The sequence below is a fragment of the Bufo gargarizans genome, chromosome 3 (assembly GCF_014858855.1).
Source record: "Bufo gargarizans isolate SCDJY-AF-19 chromosome 3, ASM1485885v1, whole genome shotgun sequence".
Taxonomy (NCBI): domain Eukaryota; kingdom Metazoa; phylum Chordata; class Amphibia; order Anura; family Bufonidae; genus Bufo; species Bufo gargarizans.
This window is the reverse complement of record NC_058082.1, coordinates 479,155,281-479,173,780: the sequence shown is the minus strand read 5'-3', so window position 1 is coordinate 479,173,780 and position 18,500 is coordinate 479,155,281. Positions and strand designations below refer to the sequence as shown.

General features: G+C 44.0%; 1 protein-coding gene across 2 annotated transcripts in view; it reads left to right on the top strand.

Moving 5' to 3' along the window:
* The first annotated feature begins 10,860 nt into the window (after nucleotides 1-10,860).
* GOSR1 (golgi SNAP receptor complex member 1) overlaps nucleotides 10,861-18,500 on the top strand; it is a 130,619-nt gene continuing 122,979 nt past the window's right edge. The window contains exons 1-2 of one of the 2 annotated variants that reach the window (XM_044283783.1): nucleotides 10,861-10,982; nucleotides 18,208-18,322. In XM_044283783.1, coding sequence (XP_044139718.1) covers nucleotides 10,952-10,982; nucleotides 18,208-18,322 — 146 coding nt within the window. In that variant the 5' untranslated portion in view covers nucleotides 10,861-10,951. Of the gene's footprint in view, nucleotides 10,983-18,207; nucleotides 18,329-18,500 lie in introns of both variants that reach the window. The other variant, XM_044283782.1, reaches the window with a different exon arrangement.

Here is an 18,500-nt window from a genome sequence, read left to right as displayed (position 1 = left end):
AAAACAGAGTCACCCCCATTACAACACTGGATTCTAAGGTGTGATCAATTATACCGCCTAGAGCAAATTGCACACTGGGAATCCCGAACGCCACAACGATTTGAAGTCATATGGAAACCTTGGAAAAAATATAGGGATTTATCGAACTAACAAACTTACAGGTTATAGAGTGTGAGCACATAAACCAATGTTTTATTACTTGTTTATCCACGTACTACAAAACAGCAGCATACTCAACTCCCTCATCCCCACCCCTTTTCTCCCCTCGGACTTCCCTCTTCCCCCTCCTACCCTTTAAAGTTGCTTTTCTCATTGAAAGTACTGCATCAGTTATATTCTTATATGGCTGCCCTGGTTGGGCAAACAACTTGTGTACAATATCGTTGTTTTAAAACCAATAAAAACAAAACAAAAATAAAACAGAACGTGATACCTCATATAATAGTTATTACTTTACATTTCCCATATGTCTACTTTATGTTTGTGTAACACCCCAGAGTTGTGTTACGACACGCCTCTACCCCGCTACTATCTCCTAAGAGCCTTTACCTTGTCATCTGATATGATTTTGCTCATGTCTTCACAACTGTGCATTTAAAACTATGTTAAATGTAAATTTCCTTGTAATTTTCCATGTTCACCAGCAGGTGGCAGCAATGCGTTGGTAAGGTATTAGGTTCAGTTTAGTATATCTAGGCTGGAATTGGTCATTCCAGCTTAGCTCCCCCTCTGTGGATGTGTGTACTGTTCCCACATGCTGCAGATTGGGTGGAGAAGGAAGTTAGGGTCAGTGTGCCAGCCACCCCTGTTGGGGAAGGCTGTGTGATAGAGTTCAGGAGTTCCCCTGTACAGGGCCGGACTAGGGATAAAAACCAGCCCTGGAAAAAGTTGCATACCAGCCCCACAACACTGCGTCATTATTTACTTGTTTATAAAAGGGGAAAGCATTCATTTTAAAACACGTGTGTAAACACGAATATGAACTTTGCCCCACAATAGCTCTTTTGTAGAACCCCCATTGTTCATATTATCACCGTAGACCAGCTTTTCCCTACCAGGATGCCTCCAGCTGTTGCAAAATTACAACTCTCAGCATGCCCAGACAGCGTTTGTCTGTCAGGGCATGTTGGGAAATGTAGTTTTGCAACAGCTGGAGGCATCCTGGTAGGGAAACACTACAGTAGACCATTATCCCATCCAATTAGGTCAGAACTAAGAATAATCAAAGAACTTTACTTTAAAGTAGAGGTGGGACGAATCCAATCTTTTTTCAAATTCGAAAAGGTTCTCGAATCTCTTGAATCTTTCGAATCTCGAATCCTACGAATCCTGTACATAAGAATTGTGTAAACGGTGTAAGAAACAAAGTGATCCAAACTCAATATTCTTTTAATATGAAAAAATAAAGAGTCCTTTTTTACCAAAGTATTCGGATTTGGATTAGAAAAAAATTGGAAATGCAGGGTACTACAGCGCCCCATACCTCTTACATCCAGTGACGTCTTTTTGATGTAGATGTCCCTTTCCTCTTTCCTCATCTTCTCCTTTCAGACCTTCAGATCAGACCACCAGTTTTCAGCCATTTTTCGCCTCTGCAGTTTGACAAAAATAAAAATCTTAGTTTACTACTTTTCCTTTATTCTCGCATCTTTTGGACAAATCATCCTACTACCCCCAATACTGTGCCGCTGTGCTCCCCAATATTATACTGCAGAAACAGATAAACCCCCTGATAATACTAGTACCACACAGAGCCCCCCATATAAAATACCCCTTCTTTGTGTCCTCAGTATATGCCCCCATAGTGCCCCCAATAATGTGCCAGTAAAAAGGGACCCCCATAACGCCCCCCAATAATGTGCCAGTAAATGTCCCCATAGATGCCCCCCATCATGTGCCAGTATCAAGTGTCTCTCTCCTCCCCCCACATGTCCCAGTATCATAGTTCCCCCCCAAGTCCCAGTATCATAGTCCCCCCCAAAGTGTAAACGGTGTAAACGGTCCCAGTATCATAGTGCCATCTCGCCCCCCCAAAGTGCCAGTATCATAGTGCCATCTCTCGCCCCAATGTGCCAGTATCATAGTGCCAAACCCCTCCATGTGCCAGTATCAAGTGCCAAACCCCCCATTTGCCAGTATCAAGTGCCTCTCTCCCCCATGTCCCAGTATCATAGTGCCATCTCGCCCCCCGAAAGGTGCCAGTATCAAGTGCCTCTCTCCTTCCCCCCATGTGCCAGTATCATAGTGCCATCTCCCCCCAATATGCCAGTATCAAGTGCCTCTCTCCCCCCCCCCACATGTGCCAGCATCATAGTGCCATCTCCCCCCTCCCAATGTGCCAGTATTAAGTGCCTCTCTCCTTCCCACCCACCCCCCCATGTGCCAGTATCATAGTGCCAAACCCCCCCACGCCCCAGTATCATAGTGCCATCTCCCCCCCAAAAGTGCTAGTATCAAGTGCCTCTCTCCTTCCCCTCCCATGTGTCAGTATCATAGTGCCATTTCCCCCCCAATGTGCCAGTATCATAGTGCCATCTCCGCCCCAATGTGCCAATATTAAACACCTCTCTCCCCCCCCACATGTGCCAGTATCATAGTGCCATCTCCCCCCTAATGTGCCAGTATTAAGTGCCTCTCTCCTTCCCACCCTACCCTATATGTGCCAGTATCATAGTGCCATCTCCCCCTCCCAATGTGCCAGTATCAAGTGCCTCTCTCCTTCCCCCTCATGTGCCAGTATCATAGTACCAACCCACCACCATGTGCCAGTATCAAGTGCTTCTCTCCTTCCCCCCATGTGCCAGCATCATAGATAAGTCCTTTTTCCTTCTGTGTCTGTTTTTACTAGGCCCCTAGAGTGACGCTAGCTCCTTCAGTTGTGGAAGGAGCTGGTTGTCTCTTTCTCTCTTCCCTACAGCTGAGGGTTTGGTCCAGTGTGTTACAGCTTTAGGTACGTGGGCATGTGCATATCTACCATCGAGATATGCACATGGGCATAGCAGCATAGGGAAAGTCTCTTAGGGATTGCTAGGAGGTGACCCCTTTGTTCTCTAGCTTTTGGGGCCTAGTCAGTTGTTTTGTTTGCTTTGCAGTGTTCTGTTTCCTTCCCTTCCCTTACCTACCATGACACTTTGTAATGCGAACCAAGGGAGTGAAGACACCTTTTGCTTCCTGCACTCATCATGACAGAGGAGGCAAGAAAGATGGCCGCCATTCTGGAAATCAATATGGCCGCCGCACTCAAGCCCGCTCCCAGCGGAAGACCCCGACTGCCAAGTCGTCCAGACACTGGATGTGTCTGCACCGCCAATTGCCCCATCGCCAGCGACCGATGTCCCAGCCCAGGAACAAGCCGCGTCCTCTAAGGAGCCAAATGCAGTTCTGAAAACAGCCGCGACCGCCAACGATGATCTGCAGGAGGCACCGGAATCGGCCACCCGGCCGCGACATCAGGTAGTAGTAGTCCCGCTCCATGAGGCCCCGGTCCAACCCGTAGCTGCCCCTGCGCCGCGCCCGGTGGTACCTGACTTACCTACTAGGCCCAGAGAGAGCGCTCCTTCCCTGCCGTCACCACCACTGGCGATACCTTTGCCAGAGCCATTACAGCCAGGAGTTCTGAGTCCTTCTACCCCGGCAGGAGTTCCCAATGTACAGCAGCTCACCTTAAAGGATAACTGTCGTATTTTTTTTTTTGGGGGGGGGGGGGGTATTGGATTGTGGTGATTAATATCACATTGGTGGTCCTATTTCAACTTTTCACTGTGTATTCAATTACCCCTTAACTCCACATATTTTTTCCCTGTACTGCCTACTTTTACCTGTGCTTAAAATAGGGTTGCTAGGCATGGTCCGTCTATCTGTTGAAGGACGGAGCACGCAGCGTGCAGGCTCACATTACTGACAGCCAGGGACTGTAAGTAAATGATTACAGCCAGGTCCTCCCCAGCAGCTGATAACAGTGCCTGGACTGTGTGCACTTCTCCCTGTCCCTGCACTTGGCAGACGCTCCCTCACTCAGCAGACTTGGACAATGCAGAGTTGAAGCAGCGCAGACCAGGGAAGGGAGATCTGCCGTCTGCTCAGTGTATAAATGAAAGCAACATGTGGTAAGAGGACCCCTTTGTGCTGCAGGAGATTAACCCTTTAGGGGGGGGGGAGAGCTCTGGTTACTGACACTTTTGGGGGGCTATTGTTACTGACTAGTGCATGTGAGGAGCTCAATGCATTGTGGGTAGTGAGGGCAGGCGCGATTAGCCTCAGGCTGAGGGCAGTGGCGGCCATCTTAACTGAATTGTGAAATTGCAGCTTTATGCAGACTGGTTGCTAAGGGCTTAATCTTATTAAATATGAGGCAAGTCAGTCTAATAGTAATTGATTCTGGAATATCATGTTATTAGTAACTACATATATGAAAATTGAAATTAGGGTCTAAATGTGACATTTATCCTTTAACTTTGACCAGCCTCATTACCCAGACAGTACCAGGAACCACCACAAGAGGTCAGTGGAGCTCCATCACAGCAGCCAGCCTGAGCTACAAGATGCAGGAGCGCCCTCTTGTGTTCCTCAACAGCTCCAGCAGTGATTAGGAGGTCACCTGGCAGGATGACCTTGCCCGATGGAAAGCCCACAGGTGGAGTACATTACAAGACTTGCTAAAGAGAGCGGAAGAACGGAAAAAGATAGAGAGAATGTTTAGTGGAGAAGATGACTTGTCAGAAAGAAGAAAACGCATAAAAACATATAAAGAAATTGTGGAGGAAAAAGAGCACAGAGAAAGGGAATTGTTTGAAGCCTCCAAGTCTTCTCAGCCGTCTGCTGAAGACAGCACACCTGATATGACTCTATCAGATCCGTCAGCTACTAAAAGTGACCTACCTACCAGTGAAGAGTCCACTGATACTGCTTCACGCACTCCAGAGCCACCACCGAATCCGGAGCTTCTTGCTATGAAAGACCAAGGGTCCGTCCTTTATTGCTGTCCAGAGAACCTATCACCTACAAGGAAAAGGCCAAGGCCTACAGAGGATCCTCCAGAAGAGGGTGAAGCTGCAGTTCCAAGTTCTGCCACAGAATGCCACCAGGAGATCGCAGATGAAGTTTCTGCTGGAGTTACAGCTGCTGAGAGCACACAGTTCAAAGAATAACTTTTGCGTCCTCAAATATGGGACCCAGGAGGAAGATTTCCAGACTTTCCTGTGAGGAAAACTACCCACGGTGGCAATTACCCACTACCTTGTGTGGATTCCAATTAACTCGATTGTTTCCCATTGGATTGCAAGTGACTTCTATTTGTTTCCAGAGGATTCTACATAAAGCACTTCAAAGTAAAAGGACTCAAGTCATATTTGAATGTATTCTTGAGTATTGATTGCACTAATATTATTGCACTATGTTTTTGCACTAATGTTTACAGGTTAAGCAACATTCAAGTATCATATGCCCATTGTGTGTATTCTTTTCTAGGTGCCGCAATGTGACCTTCATGCACTTATTGTGAAATTGCACTAACTTTTGCACTTAGCCAGATAAGTAGCACCTTACTTTTGTGTGCCTTGCTTTACAGCTCTTGTTCTCTCCCCCTTTACATGGACTGCCTCTGAGGACGTTAATACCAATGGCCTAATGATAGTGCACGAGTAAGACAAGTGGTAAGTCCCGGCAGGTCCAGTAACTACACAGGTAACCCTGCTGCTTCGGGAATGGTTAGAGGAGTTTTTGACCCATCCTTCCCGTTTGTTATTTGTTCAGGATTGCTCCCATCCTGAGGTGTCTTCCAGGAGTTCCATGGGATTATCATACCCTCCTCCTGTGACTGCCAGAAGTGCATGGAGACGCTAATACCTCCCCTTCTGTGCCTTTGCATAAGGTATGGAGCCTCAAACCTTCGAGCCATTTTAGCTACCCATAGTCACCATAGTGATCGTGCTATAAGCCTTATATTTTGACTTTGGTGTAGGGAAGGGAATACAGGATAAAGCCACCCTTCCATTTGCGGGCATTTCATTACACAATGGTGGGACTACAGAGTAAAGACACACCCATGCTTCCTTTGGTGTTTACAGAGCTCAGAACACTTCAGAATTAGTCAGTAGTGATTGCTTAGTGCAGACCTTTGGTTCACTGGTAATACCGAGAGGGAAACTGTTACTTAGGACACCCTACTCATGCGGGCAGGAACCTCAGGGTAGCCGTTTCATGTTTGTCCTTGTATGTCTTTATGTGTAATTCATGCAGCACTTTGTACTTATTTGGGTACCCCAGAGCTAGTACCTCCCCTCCTAAGCATAAGTTGAGGGTGGCTTAACTCAAAGTAAGGGGGAATGTAACACCCCAGAGTTGTGTTACGACACGCCTCTACCCCGCTACTATCTCCTAAGAGCCTTTACCTTGTCATCTGATAAATTTCCTTGTAATTTTCCATGTTCACCAGCAGGTGGCAGCAATGCGTTGGTAAGGTATTAGGTTCAGTTTAGTATATCTAGGCTGGAATAGGTCATTCCAGCTTAGCTCCCACTCTGTGGAGGTGTGGACTGTTCCCACATCCTGCAGATTGGGTGGAGAAGGAAGTTATGGTCAGTGTGCCAGCCACCCCTGTTGGGGAAGGCTGTGTGATAGAGTTCAGGAGTCCCCCTGCATAAGGAAGAAAGCCATGATCTTGTCTCAGCTGAGACATTGATCACATACCCAGACTGAGCCCTGCAGCCTCGGCTGGATGACAAGAAAGCAGACAACCTCTAGAGTTTCAGGACAAAAGCATTCCCTGAGAGCCTATCTGTAAGTACGGTCCAGAGACCTAGGAAAAGCCATATCCTCCTCAGCTAGTCAGTCCCCACAGAGCAGAAGATAAAGAGAAGTGCATAAGCTAAATTCCTGCCAAAGTTTCACACCTACTAAGCAGACGTCTTTTTCTGCAAGCTCCACATTTATAGTGCAGAAGATTTATTCCTGCCAACCATTGCCAAAACCTGCTGGGACCAAGGACCAAAGCTGTATTCTGTTTGGATTCAAGTTATCCTCAGTAAATAAAAGTTTGAACTTCACCTAAAGATCTGGACATAAATTTCTGCTGCAAAATTCCTCTATTACTCCTACTATCACTACACCCAATTTATTGCAAGTGAGCCAGGAGTCCAGCCGTACCCAGGTAGGAGACACCGTTGACTCAGATATCACCACCTATAGAGACATTATAGGACATTACACCACTCTGACATTCCTAACCTGGGATGTGCGTTATAACACCTTGGGAGGGCCCTGTGATAGTACCCTGCGCACGCTGCAATTGGCATCATGAACAAAACTATAGACTGTCATCTACACCTGACCCAGCCATTGCATAGTTTGGCGTCAGCGTATACCTGTATCCTGCCTCATTGCATTTGGATAATTTTGTGAATGCCATTTAATTTTTGGGGGACGTTAGAAGGTTTAGAAGTTTAGAAGCAAATCTTGAAATTTTTCAGAACATTTCCAAAACCCACTTTTAAAGGACCAGTTCAGGTCTAAAGTCACTTTGTGAGGCTTACATAATAGAAACCACCCAAAAATGACCCCATTATAGAAACTACACCCTCAAGGTATTCAAAACTGATTTTACAAACTTTGGTTACCCTTTAGGTGTTCCACAAGAATTAAAGGAAAATGTAGATGATATTTCAGAATTTCCCTTTTTTGCAGATCTTCCATTTTAATCAATTTGTTTCCAGTAACAAAGCAAGGGTTAACAGCCAAACAAAACTTAATATTTATTACCCTGATTCTGTAGTTTACAGAAACACCCCATATGTGGTCGTAATCTGCTGTACGGGCACACGACAGGGCGCAGAAGGAAAGGAACGCCATATGGTTTTTTTAAGGGCTTATTTCACTGGGATAATTTTAAGTTGCCATGTCACATTTGAAGACCCCCTGATGCACCCCTAGAGTAGAAACTCCAAAAAAGTTACCCCATTTTGGAAAATACACCCCTCAATGTATTAAAAACTGATTTGACAAACTTTGGTAACCCTTTAGGTGTTCCACAAGAATTAAAGGAAAATGTAGATGACATTTCAAAATTTAACTTTTTTGGCAGATTTTCAATTTTAATCAATTTTTCCAGTAACAAAGTTAACAGCCAAACAAAACTTAATATTTATTACCCTGATTCTGTAGTTTACAGAAACACCCCAAATGTGGTAGTAATTTGCTGTACGGACACACGCGTCGCCAGGGCGCAGAAGGAAAGGAACGCATATGGTTTTTGGAGGGCAGATTTCACTGGGATAAATTTAAGTTGCCATGTCACATTTGAAGACCCCCTGATGCACCCCACAGTAGAAACTTCAAAAAAGTGACCCCATTTTAAAAAATACACCCCTCAAGGTATTCAAAACTGATTTTACAAACGTTGGTAACCCTTTAGGTGTTCCACAAGAATTAAAGGAAAATGTAGCTGAAATTTCAGAATTTAATTTTTGGGGCAGATTTTCATTTTAATACATTTTTTCCAGTAAAAAAGCAAGGGTTAACAGCCAAACAAAACTCAATATTTATTAGCCTGATTCTGTAGTTTACAGAAAGACCTCATTTGTGATCATAAACTGCTGTACGGGCACAGGGCAGGGCGCAGAAGGAAAGGAACGCCATATGGTTTTTGGAGGGCAGATTTCACTGGAATAATTTTAAGTTGCCATGTCACATTTGAAGACCCCCTGATGCACCCCTAGAGTAGAAACTCCCCAAAAAATTACCCCATTTTGGAAACTACGGGATAAGGTGGCAGTTTTGTTGGTACTTTTTTAGGGTACATATGATTTTTGGTTGCTCTGTATTGCACTTTTTGTGAGGCAAGGTAACAAAAAATAGCTGTTTTGGCACCGTTTTTATTTTTTGTTATTTACAATGTTCATCTGACAGGTCATGTGGTATTTTTATAGAGCAGGTTGTCACGGACGTGACAATACCAAATATACAACTTTTTTTGTTACATACAAAATACTGTAAGCCATAAATCATCAAAAAATGAATAAATGAAACAACTATCCATGCACATCAATACCATGCATAACTGTCATGCCCTGCTCAGGTCATGTGCGGAGGTCTGCTAGGTTAGCAGCACATGTGTAGCCTTTTGTTATTGTTTTGGAGTTGAGCTGTATCCGCCTCCCTTCAGGTGCACTGGGTGGGGTCATTGGTATAAGTTTAAATTACGCCCACTCCCAGTGTCCTGTGCGGGTTATAGCTTCTGTCTTGTTCAGAGGAAGGAAGTAGGGAAGGATTGCTGTTCCTGCTCAGTACAATATAAGTTGGTTTTGTTTTCTTGTGATTGTCTGTCTAGGCTGTTAGAGACACGACTGCCCCCTCCAGGTCCTGAGGGAGCAGGCTGCCTATTTCCCCCTTTCACCATCTTAGGGATTTTAGGGAATGTTCAGCCTAGGCACGAGGACACGTTCATTCCCACCTTCAGGGTCTTAATGTGGGCATAGAAGTCTAGGGAGAGCTGGTAGGGATTTGTCAGGAGGTGACCTTTATCCCCAACTTCTTGCCTAGACATTTGTTTTGTTGTATTCTGTGTATCTTGTATCCTGTCCAGCGTGACAATAACACAATCAAAAAAGTGTATAACTATATGCCAATAAAAATTACCAGATTGCATGAAATATAAATATAATTTATTGACACAATTTATAAATAACAATTCATACATGAAACCAAGTACAGGAAAAGGCGACATCTACATCAAGAGACACAACTGGTGACTCAATCCCCATTATGCATAATATTAAAATTGCAAGTGCATATAAAGATCTCATACATACAATGAACAGAGTCTATTTACCCATTATGTGTCCTCTCTGGGATGGCGCTAGCCCTGACGCGTGTTTCGGCGGACCTTCGTCATTATATTATGTATAATGTGGATTGAGTCACCAGTTGTATCTCCTGATGTGGATGTCGCCCTTTCCTGCACTTGGTTTCATGTATGAATTGTTTATAAATTGTGTCAATAAATTATATTTATATTTCATGCGGTCTGGTAATTTTTATTGGCATATACTTTTTTTGGTTGTTTGTTTCAGTTTTACATAATAAAGCATTTTTTTTATTTTTATGATTTATTATTGTCTCCATATTCTGAAAGCTAGAAGACAATACGGGGAAAGCAGAAAACTCCTTTAAAAAAGAGTCGTATCTGTCCTTTATACTTTCTCTCCATTTTTAATCTTCCTGATTTTGTCTTTCAAAACTCCTTCAGCAAACTTGACCGTGTGGCCGCCGTACCCTCACGTTCCCCTATAAATGCTCCAAAAATCTCCTCCCCTATTCCTCTTGGACATCAAATGTACACAATGAGCTGCAACATCGACCTTCGGAGAAGACTGAGGAAGTCCATGGGTCGCTGATTCATCTTCCACATGGCAGCCCTTTGAATAGTGGAAGTTCTAGCCCCGTGGGTTGCTGTTAAAATCCAATGTATTATTACGCCATAGTCATTTTATTCAATATCACAATACAATTATAATATTTGGAACTTCTAAAATCTTGTATGCGATTTCACTGCAAACAAGGCATGTGATAATTCATCAGGAAACCCAAAAAGACTTCATCTGAATGCGATCAAAGTTATCAGAATATTCATGTTTACACCTTATAGAATAAGACTTATCACAGGAATTATTCATTAATAGGTTAACAAGGCCGTTTACATCATCCATCATATGAATAGATTTGCATTTATAATGTGACACATTTTCCAGAAAATGACAAAACTAGGCAAGTGACGTCACTGTCTGCCCCTGTCATCACCCTGGAAACAAAACAGCAGCATTTTATTTTTCTGTCAGCAGGTGTCGCTGTCTCACAGCCGCTGGGTGGCAAAATCTTTGGCTCGTCATAACGGCTTTCTAGCCAGCCTCTCTCATCTCTATCGACGACTCGCCGGACTGGGTGACGTTGGACAACAAAGATGGCGGCGGGAAGCAGTAACTACTGGGAAGGTGAGAAACGGACCCTAAAGGCGGCCAGTACCGGATCTACCGGGAGATGTATGCGTGGGAACACTGGTTAGGATGCGGGGTGCCTGGGTATAACTCCGGAGGAGTGCTCGCAGCCTGCAGTGTAGTGAAATGAACCTCAGCAAGGAAGACTTTCCTGTTACTGAGCTGTAATGTCTCTATAATGCAAGTGAAGCTGTCCCCCCGTCCAGAGGCGATAATACCAGTGTATTGTATCAGGAGCCTGACTTTCACTATTACACCCTCCATAGCCTGTAATGTAGTCTATGTGCTGTACCATGCAAATGCCATCATACAGCCTCCTCATGTAAAGTATTACTGAAACGCCATCATACAGCCTCCTCATGTAAAGTATTACTGAAACGCCATCATACAGCCTCCTCATGTAAAGTATTACTGAAATGCCATGATCTGGATGTGTCATGGTGGCCATCAAAGCGCTGATCACCTCCTTAGCCCGTCAGGTCAAGAGCGGTTTGGGTTGTTATAGTCGCGTCTGCGCTGAGACCCGTAATTCCGTAAATGTACAGGACATACATTGGCTAGAATAGGTTCCTGTAAACACAAATCTGAATAAAACTAATTAATATTTAAGTTCCCCCTTATTTCAAAATCTCTGCTAGCTGTCAGTAAAAATTCTTGTCCTCATGCTGTCCTGATCATGTCATGTTTAGTGTTGAGCGAACTTGTGTTTTAAGTTCTGCGTCCAAGGTGCGGGTTACCGAAGAATCCCGTTATGGATTCCGCTACCACAGGGGATTCTTTGAAAGCTGCTTTCACACCTGCGTTGGGTGCGGATCCGTCTGGTATCTGCACAGACGGATCGGCACCTATAAATGCAAACTATGGTATCCGTTCAGAACGGATCCGTCTGCATTCTATGTAAAAAAAAAAAGTCTAAGTCTAATTGTTAGTCCGACAGATCCGTCCTGACTTTACATTGAAAGTCAATGGGGGACGGATCCGTTTGCAATTGCACCATATTGTGTCAACATTAAACGGATCCGTCCCCTTTGACTTACATTGTGAGTCAGGACAGATCCGTTTGGCTCCGCAAAGCAGCGTTTTGGTGTCCGCCTCCAGAGCGGAATGGAGGCGGAACGGACCCAAACTGATATATTCTGAACAGATCTATTCAGAATGCATTGGGGCTAAACTGATCCGTTTGGGGCCGCTTGTGAGAACCTTGAAACGGATATCACAGGCGGACACCGAAACACTGGTGTAAAAGTAGCCTTACCCGAACTTTGGACGCAGAACTTAAAACACAAGTTCGCTCAACCCTAGTCCAGTTGACACAGCTGCATGACTATAAGCCTGAGCTCTCTCTAACAACTCATGTACACGACTGTGTTTTGTATCCACTTGAACTGATAAGCGAACTTCTGTTTTCAAGTTCTATAAGTTAAGGTTCGTGGTACGCCGAACTTGAAAACAGAAGTTTGCTCAACACTATCCATGTGCGATCCACGTTTTTTGTGTGGATAGAACACTGACTAGGGATGAGCGAATCGACTTCGGATGAAACATCCAAAGTTGATTTGCATAAAACGTTGTTCTAATACTGTACGGAGCAGAAGCTCCGTACAGTATTAGAATGTATTGGCTCCGATGAGCCGAAGTTATTGCTTTGCGAAGTCTGGCGAGACTTCATGCGATAACGTCATAAATTTATTTGTACTGTAAAAAAAACATTTCCCGAACTCGGGTTTGGTTCCAATTGGTACCTTGGAACTGAACCCTAGTTCGGGAAATGTTTTTTTTTTTTTTTTTACAGTGCAACTTAATTTATGAAGTTATTGCGTGAAGTCTCGCGAGACTTCGCAAAGCAATAACTTTGGCTCATCGGAGCTAGTGCATTCTAAGGGTCCATTCGCGCGTCCGTAGAATGGGTCCGCATCCGTTTCGCAAATTGCGAAGGGGTGCGGACCCATTTATTCTCTATGCAGCAGGAATGGGTGTGGACAGCACACAGTATGCTATCCGCATATTCGGAGAGCGCCACCGATCTTCCGGTTCGCGGCTCCGAAAAAACCCCAACATGTCCTATTCTTGTCCGCAATTGCGGACAAGTATAGGCAGTTCTATGGGGGTGCCGGCCGGGTGTATTGCGGATCTGCAGTACACTACGGACGTGTGAATGGACGCGAATACTGTACGGAGCTCCTGCTTCGTACAGGATTAGAACAAAGTTTTATGCGAATCGACTTTGGATGTTTCATCCGAAGTCGATTCGCTCATCCCTAACACTGACCCGTTCATTTGTATGGGTCCACAAAAAAAACCATTATCTGTATCCATATGTCTGTTTTGGAAATTATAGAACATTTCCTATTCTTGTCTGTATTGCTGGCAAGAATAGTCATTTCTAGTAATGGGAGTGAGATTTTTGGGCATCCGTGGTTTGTGGACCGCAGTACAGACACGGTTGAGTGCATGAGGCCTTGTAGCGAGGCTGCGTAACAGGTTTTCAGCCTCTTGTTCTTGTAAAAGAAAGTTTCCCATTCGCTGACAGCAAGCTGAGATCTGAAAGTTGTGAAGACATTAAAGGGATATTCCATTTTTTATTTTTTCATTTGTTTATATAATATACATTTTTGCATTTTTCCATACACACGTATTTACCATTTCTCTTAGATACCTTTCTTAGGCTACTTTTACACTTGCGTTTTGTGCAAATCCGTCTTGTATATGCACAGACGGATCCGCACGAATAATGCAAACGCTTGTATCCGTGAATAACTGATCCGTTTACATTATTCATTAAAAAAAAAAAGTCAATTCCGTCTTGACTTACATTGAAAGTCATGGGGGGACGGATCTGTTTTCAATTGCACCATATTGTGTCAGTAAAAATGGATCCGTCCCCCTTGACTTACATTGTAAGTCTAGACGGATCCGTTAGGCTCCGCATAGTCAGACGGTCACCAAAACGCTGCAAGCTTCGTTTTAGTGACCGTCTAAAAAAAACGTAACGGAGACCAAACGCAGCCAAAGTGATGCATTCTGAGCGGATCCTTGTCTATTCAGAATGCATTGGGGCTGAACTGATCCGTTTTCGGCCGCTTGTGAGAGCTCTGAAACGGATCTCACAGGCGGACCCAGAAATGACAGTGTGAAAGTAGCCTTGTATCAGGCTGTTGAACCTTCCATTCATCTTATAGGGCTTGCAGAAATCGGTGTGCTTGCTGCCCTATTCAAATTAATGGAACGGATTTTCAGTTGCAGAATTTTTTGCCCTAATGCTTTCATGGCCTAACTGAAACATGGCATCAGTCAAGTGACACCCGACACATGATGTAATGACATTCAGTAAGCAACAGTCTTACATGACATACATGTGCTGGGTCAGCACATGGGAAACTTCCATGAGATAGCTACAAATGCCTAATGGTGGAAACCATTGTGGCTATTATAGCAACTATTTCACTGTATGTGTGTTTACATGGCTGCCTGTCTTTAGGTGATGTCGTCATTTTGTACAGGGAGATCAATGTCAGATGTGCTTCTCCTCTGACAGACATTATGAGGTGCTGCTGTATTATATACTGTATACATATGTTCGGCACGTCCGTAAACTGCTATTCACCTGTTAGATATATGGGCATTTAACTCAATGCCAGATCTGTCACATGACTGACGCCATATTTAGCCCTCCTCCGGATGTACTTTACAGGAGTAAAATGGGCCGTACCAATTTTTTTTTTTCTTTAGCGAGAAGCTGCTGTGCAGATATAATAAAGGTCAGAGAAGTGCCGTACATTTTAATACATTATTAATACATTAATATTATAAAATTGTATAACTGCCTGTTCTCTTAGCTAATAAATGTAATCATTAAAACCGGAATACCTCTTTAGGGGGGTTTCTGTCATCAGAAAAATCGTTATGTAGCTGGCTGACATTAGAGATGTGCTAATGTCGGCAGAACATAACTGTATGACATATCTCCCTGCCTGCCGCCGTTTGCGCTAAATAATGACTTTTATTATATGCAAATAAACCTCTAGGTGCTAGTGGGGCGTTGCTGCAGCACCTAGAGGCTCCGTCCTCTCACCGTTTGGCACGCCCTTGTAAAGGTAATTGACATCCTCGGTCTCCTCCGTGCCCCGCAAATCCTGCACCTTTGCCGTCCATTTTAGTATTAGGCGCAGTGAGTGAAGGACGGCAGCAGGCGAGCGTCCTTCACTCACTGCGCCTAATACTAAAATGGACGGCGTGGGATTTGCGAGACCGAGGATGTCAATCACCTTTTACATGGGCGTGCCAAACGGTGAGGCTCCATCCTCTAGGTGCTAGTGGGGCGTTGCACCTAGAGGCTCATTTGCATATTATAAAGGTCATTATTTAGCGCGAACGGCGGCAGGCAGCGAGATATGTCATACAGTTATGTTCTGCTGACATTAGCACATCTCTAACGTCACCGACAGCTACATAACGTTTTTTCTGATGACAGAAACCCTTTAAGCTTTAATAAATATAAAACTGAAACAAAGGACAGTACTGGTTCCTGTAGCTTACAGGCGTTGGGCTGCTGACTAGTTTGCTGAGAATATCGCAGGTTGGGCAATGAAAAGTTGGGAAGATGTTTTTTTTTTTCTATGGAAACCTCTCTGTTGTCTTTACAGACACAGATTTGTATAACCAAAACTATATAAATAATGATCGCTCTGCCCAATTATCTGTGCGCAAAATTAAGAAAATTATTATAATAATTTTACCATTCGCACTGAAATGGTCAGCACATCTGTAGCACAATTGGCTACATCTAAACACCCTTGACCATCAGGAATAAAACTTTAGTCCACAATTACTGTTCTTACTACGAGCGCAGCTGGTCTCCGGCGTAGCGAGTCCGATTCACACTAAGGTCCAATTAATAGTCATAAAGACCGCGCAGCTCCAGATAGATACAGATCCAACCTAATTGTAGTAGATAGACAACTGTCTCGGTATAGTCAATCACTGTTATGTAAAGTGTGGACTCTACAATAACTCTCATCTGCGCCTCCTATTTTGGGAAGGACAGAATGGCCAAGAATAGTGAAGTACTGCTAGCACTTAATATCAAACCAGTATTTATTATACTTACAAGATTCCATAAAACATAGACATATAAAATTAAAAAATCGGTCTCCCATCACTCGCCCGATCCAGGTTTCGCCTCTGCTTCGTATGCCCCTGACGAAGAGAAGGCAAAACCATATATTAGCAACATTTTTCTCAGCAATGCGGGCACATATGAATATGGGACCAACACAGATGTCTTCAGCTGCCAAGTGCACGTGTAACCCTGGGTTCAGACCTGAGCGTTCTGAAACGAGCGCTCTGTATGCGCGATTGTACCGGCGTTTACAATCGCGCATACAGAGACAAGCGAACACACATTGTCGCGCGTTCCCGCTGAAGTCTATGTACGGGAACGCGCGACAAACGGCCAAAAAAAAGCTCAAGAACTTGTTTGAGCGTCGGGCGTTTTACCCTAAGTTCACACCTGAGCGTTTTACAGCGCGTTCAAACGCGCTGTAAAACGCTCAACACATGAAAACCAATGCTTCCCTATGGCCCTGGTTCACACTTGAGCGTTTTACAGCGCGTTTGAACGCGCTGTAAAACGCCCGACGCATAAACAAGTTCTTGAGCTTTTTTTGGGGCGTTTGTCGCGCGTTTTGGCCATAGACTCATTGGACAACACTGCAGTCAATCACACAAAAGCGCGTCAAACGTGCGTTTACTATTGCAAAAAACGCACATAAAAACGCGCGTCTCAGAAACGCTCAGGTGTGAACCCAGGGTTACAGCGCGATCGTACGCGCTGTAAAACGCCCAGGTGAGAACCATTCCCATAGGGAAGCATTGGTTTCTCCTTGTTGAGCGTTTTACAGCGCGTAGGAACTTAGGGTAAGGCTGAGTTCACACGGGCGAGATTTCCGCGCGGGTGCAATGCGGTAGGTGAACGTATTGCACCCGCACTGAATCCGGCACCATTCATTTCAATGGGGCTGTGCACATTTTTTTTCACGCATCACTTCTGCAATGCTTTAAAATCGCAGCATGTTCTATATTCTGTGTTTTTTAACGCAGGACAGGCCCCATAGAAGTGAATGGGGCTGCGTGAAAAACGCATTGCATCCGCAAGCAAGTGCGGGTGCGATGCGTTTTTCACTGATGGTTGCTAAGAGATGTTGATTGTAAACCTTCCGTTTTTTATCACACGCGTGAAAAACGCATCAAATCGCATTGCACCCGCGCGGAAAAAACTGAACAACTAAACGCAATTGCAGACAAAACTGACTGAACTTGCTTGCAAAATAGTGCGAGTTTCACTAAACGCACCCTGAACGCATCCTGAGCCAATCCGTCACGCCCGTGTGAACCCAGCCTAACAGGTCAGACAGTGTCAAAGGTACAAAACTGCTGACAGATGCCCGTTAACCCCTTTTCCCCTGCATTGAAAATAGTTCCTCTCATATAGCCCCAGAGATACAGTACAGACCAAAAGTTTGGACACACCTTCTTATTCAAAGAGTTTTCTTTATTTTCATGACTATGAAAATTGTAGATTCACACTGAAGGCATCAAAACTACGAATTAACACATGTGGAATTATATACATAACAAAAAAGTGTGAAACAACTGAAAATATGTCATATTCTAGGTTCTTCAAAGTAGCCACCTTTTGCTTTGATTACTGCTTTGCACACTCTTGGCATTCCCTTGATGAGCTTCAAGAGGTAGTCACCTGAAAATAAAGAAAACTCTTTGAATGAGAAGGTGTGTCCAAACTTTTGGTCTGTACTGTTCATACGGTATATAACGCCCCCACATATAAACAATATAGCTTTATATTTCTATGGACTTAGAAGTAGGTATGAATGAATGACAGATGCCTGGACCACTTCACTCGCTTCTCCATGAGATAACTACACTGGCACCGAGGGGAAGAAGAAACCAGGGAAGCTATTGAGCATGTCAGTCCACCTCTGGATGCATGTAGGAGAAGGTGGACAAGAATTATAAACAGCAGGGGGCACTACCAGAGAGGAAAATGTAATGAGCAGAAAAAACAAACAATATTTTTATTTCATTTTTTGCAATAATTCTTCATTTAAAATGCATTTTTATTTAAATTGCATAGTAATACTTTTCACAGGACAACCCTGTTAAATATGTGGTGATGTGACTGGTTTTTTTTTCCCATTAACAGATCTGAGGAAGCAGGCCAGACAGCTGGAAAACGAACTAGATCTCAAATTAGTTTCCTTTAGCAAACTCTGTACAAGCTACTCCCATAGTAACTCAAGAGAGGGAAGACGCGACAGGTATAGGTACTACCTGATTTTATTTTTTTATTTGTTCTTTTGATTCGTTTTACATATAAGTATTGCCTTTGACGTTTACATTGGCCACTTACAGTTAGTTCCATATATATTTGGACAGAGACAAAGTCTACTTTCATGCTTGGTGCGGATCCGTCATGGATCTGCACAAACGCTTCCG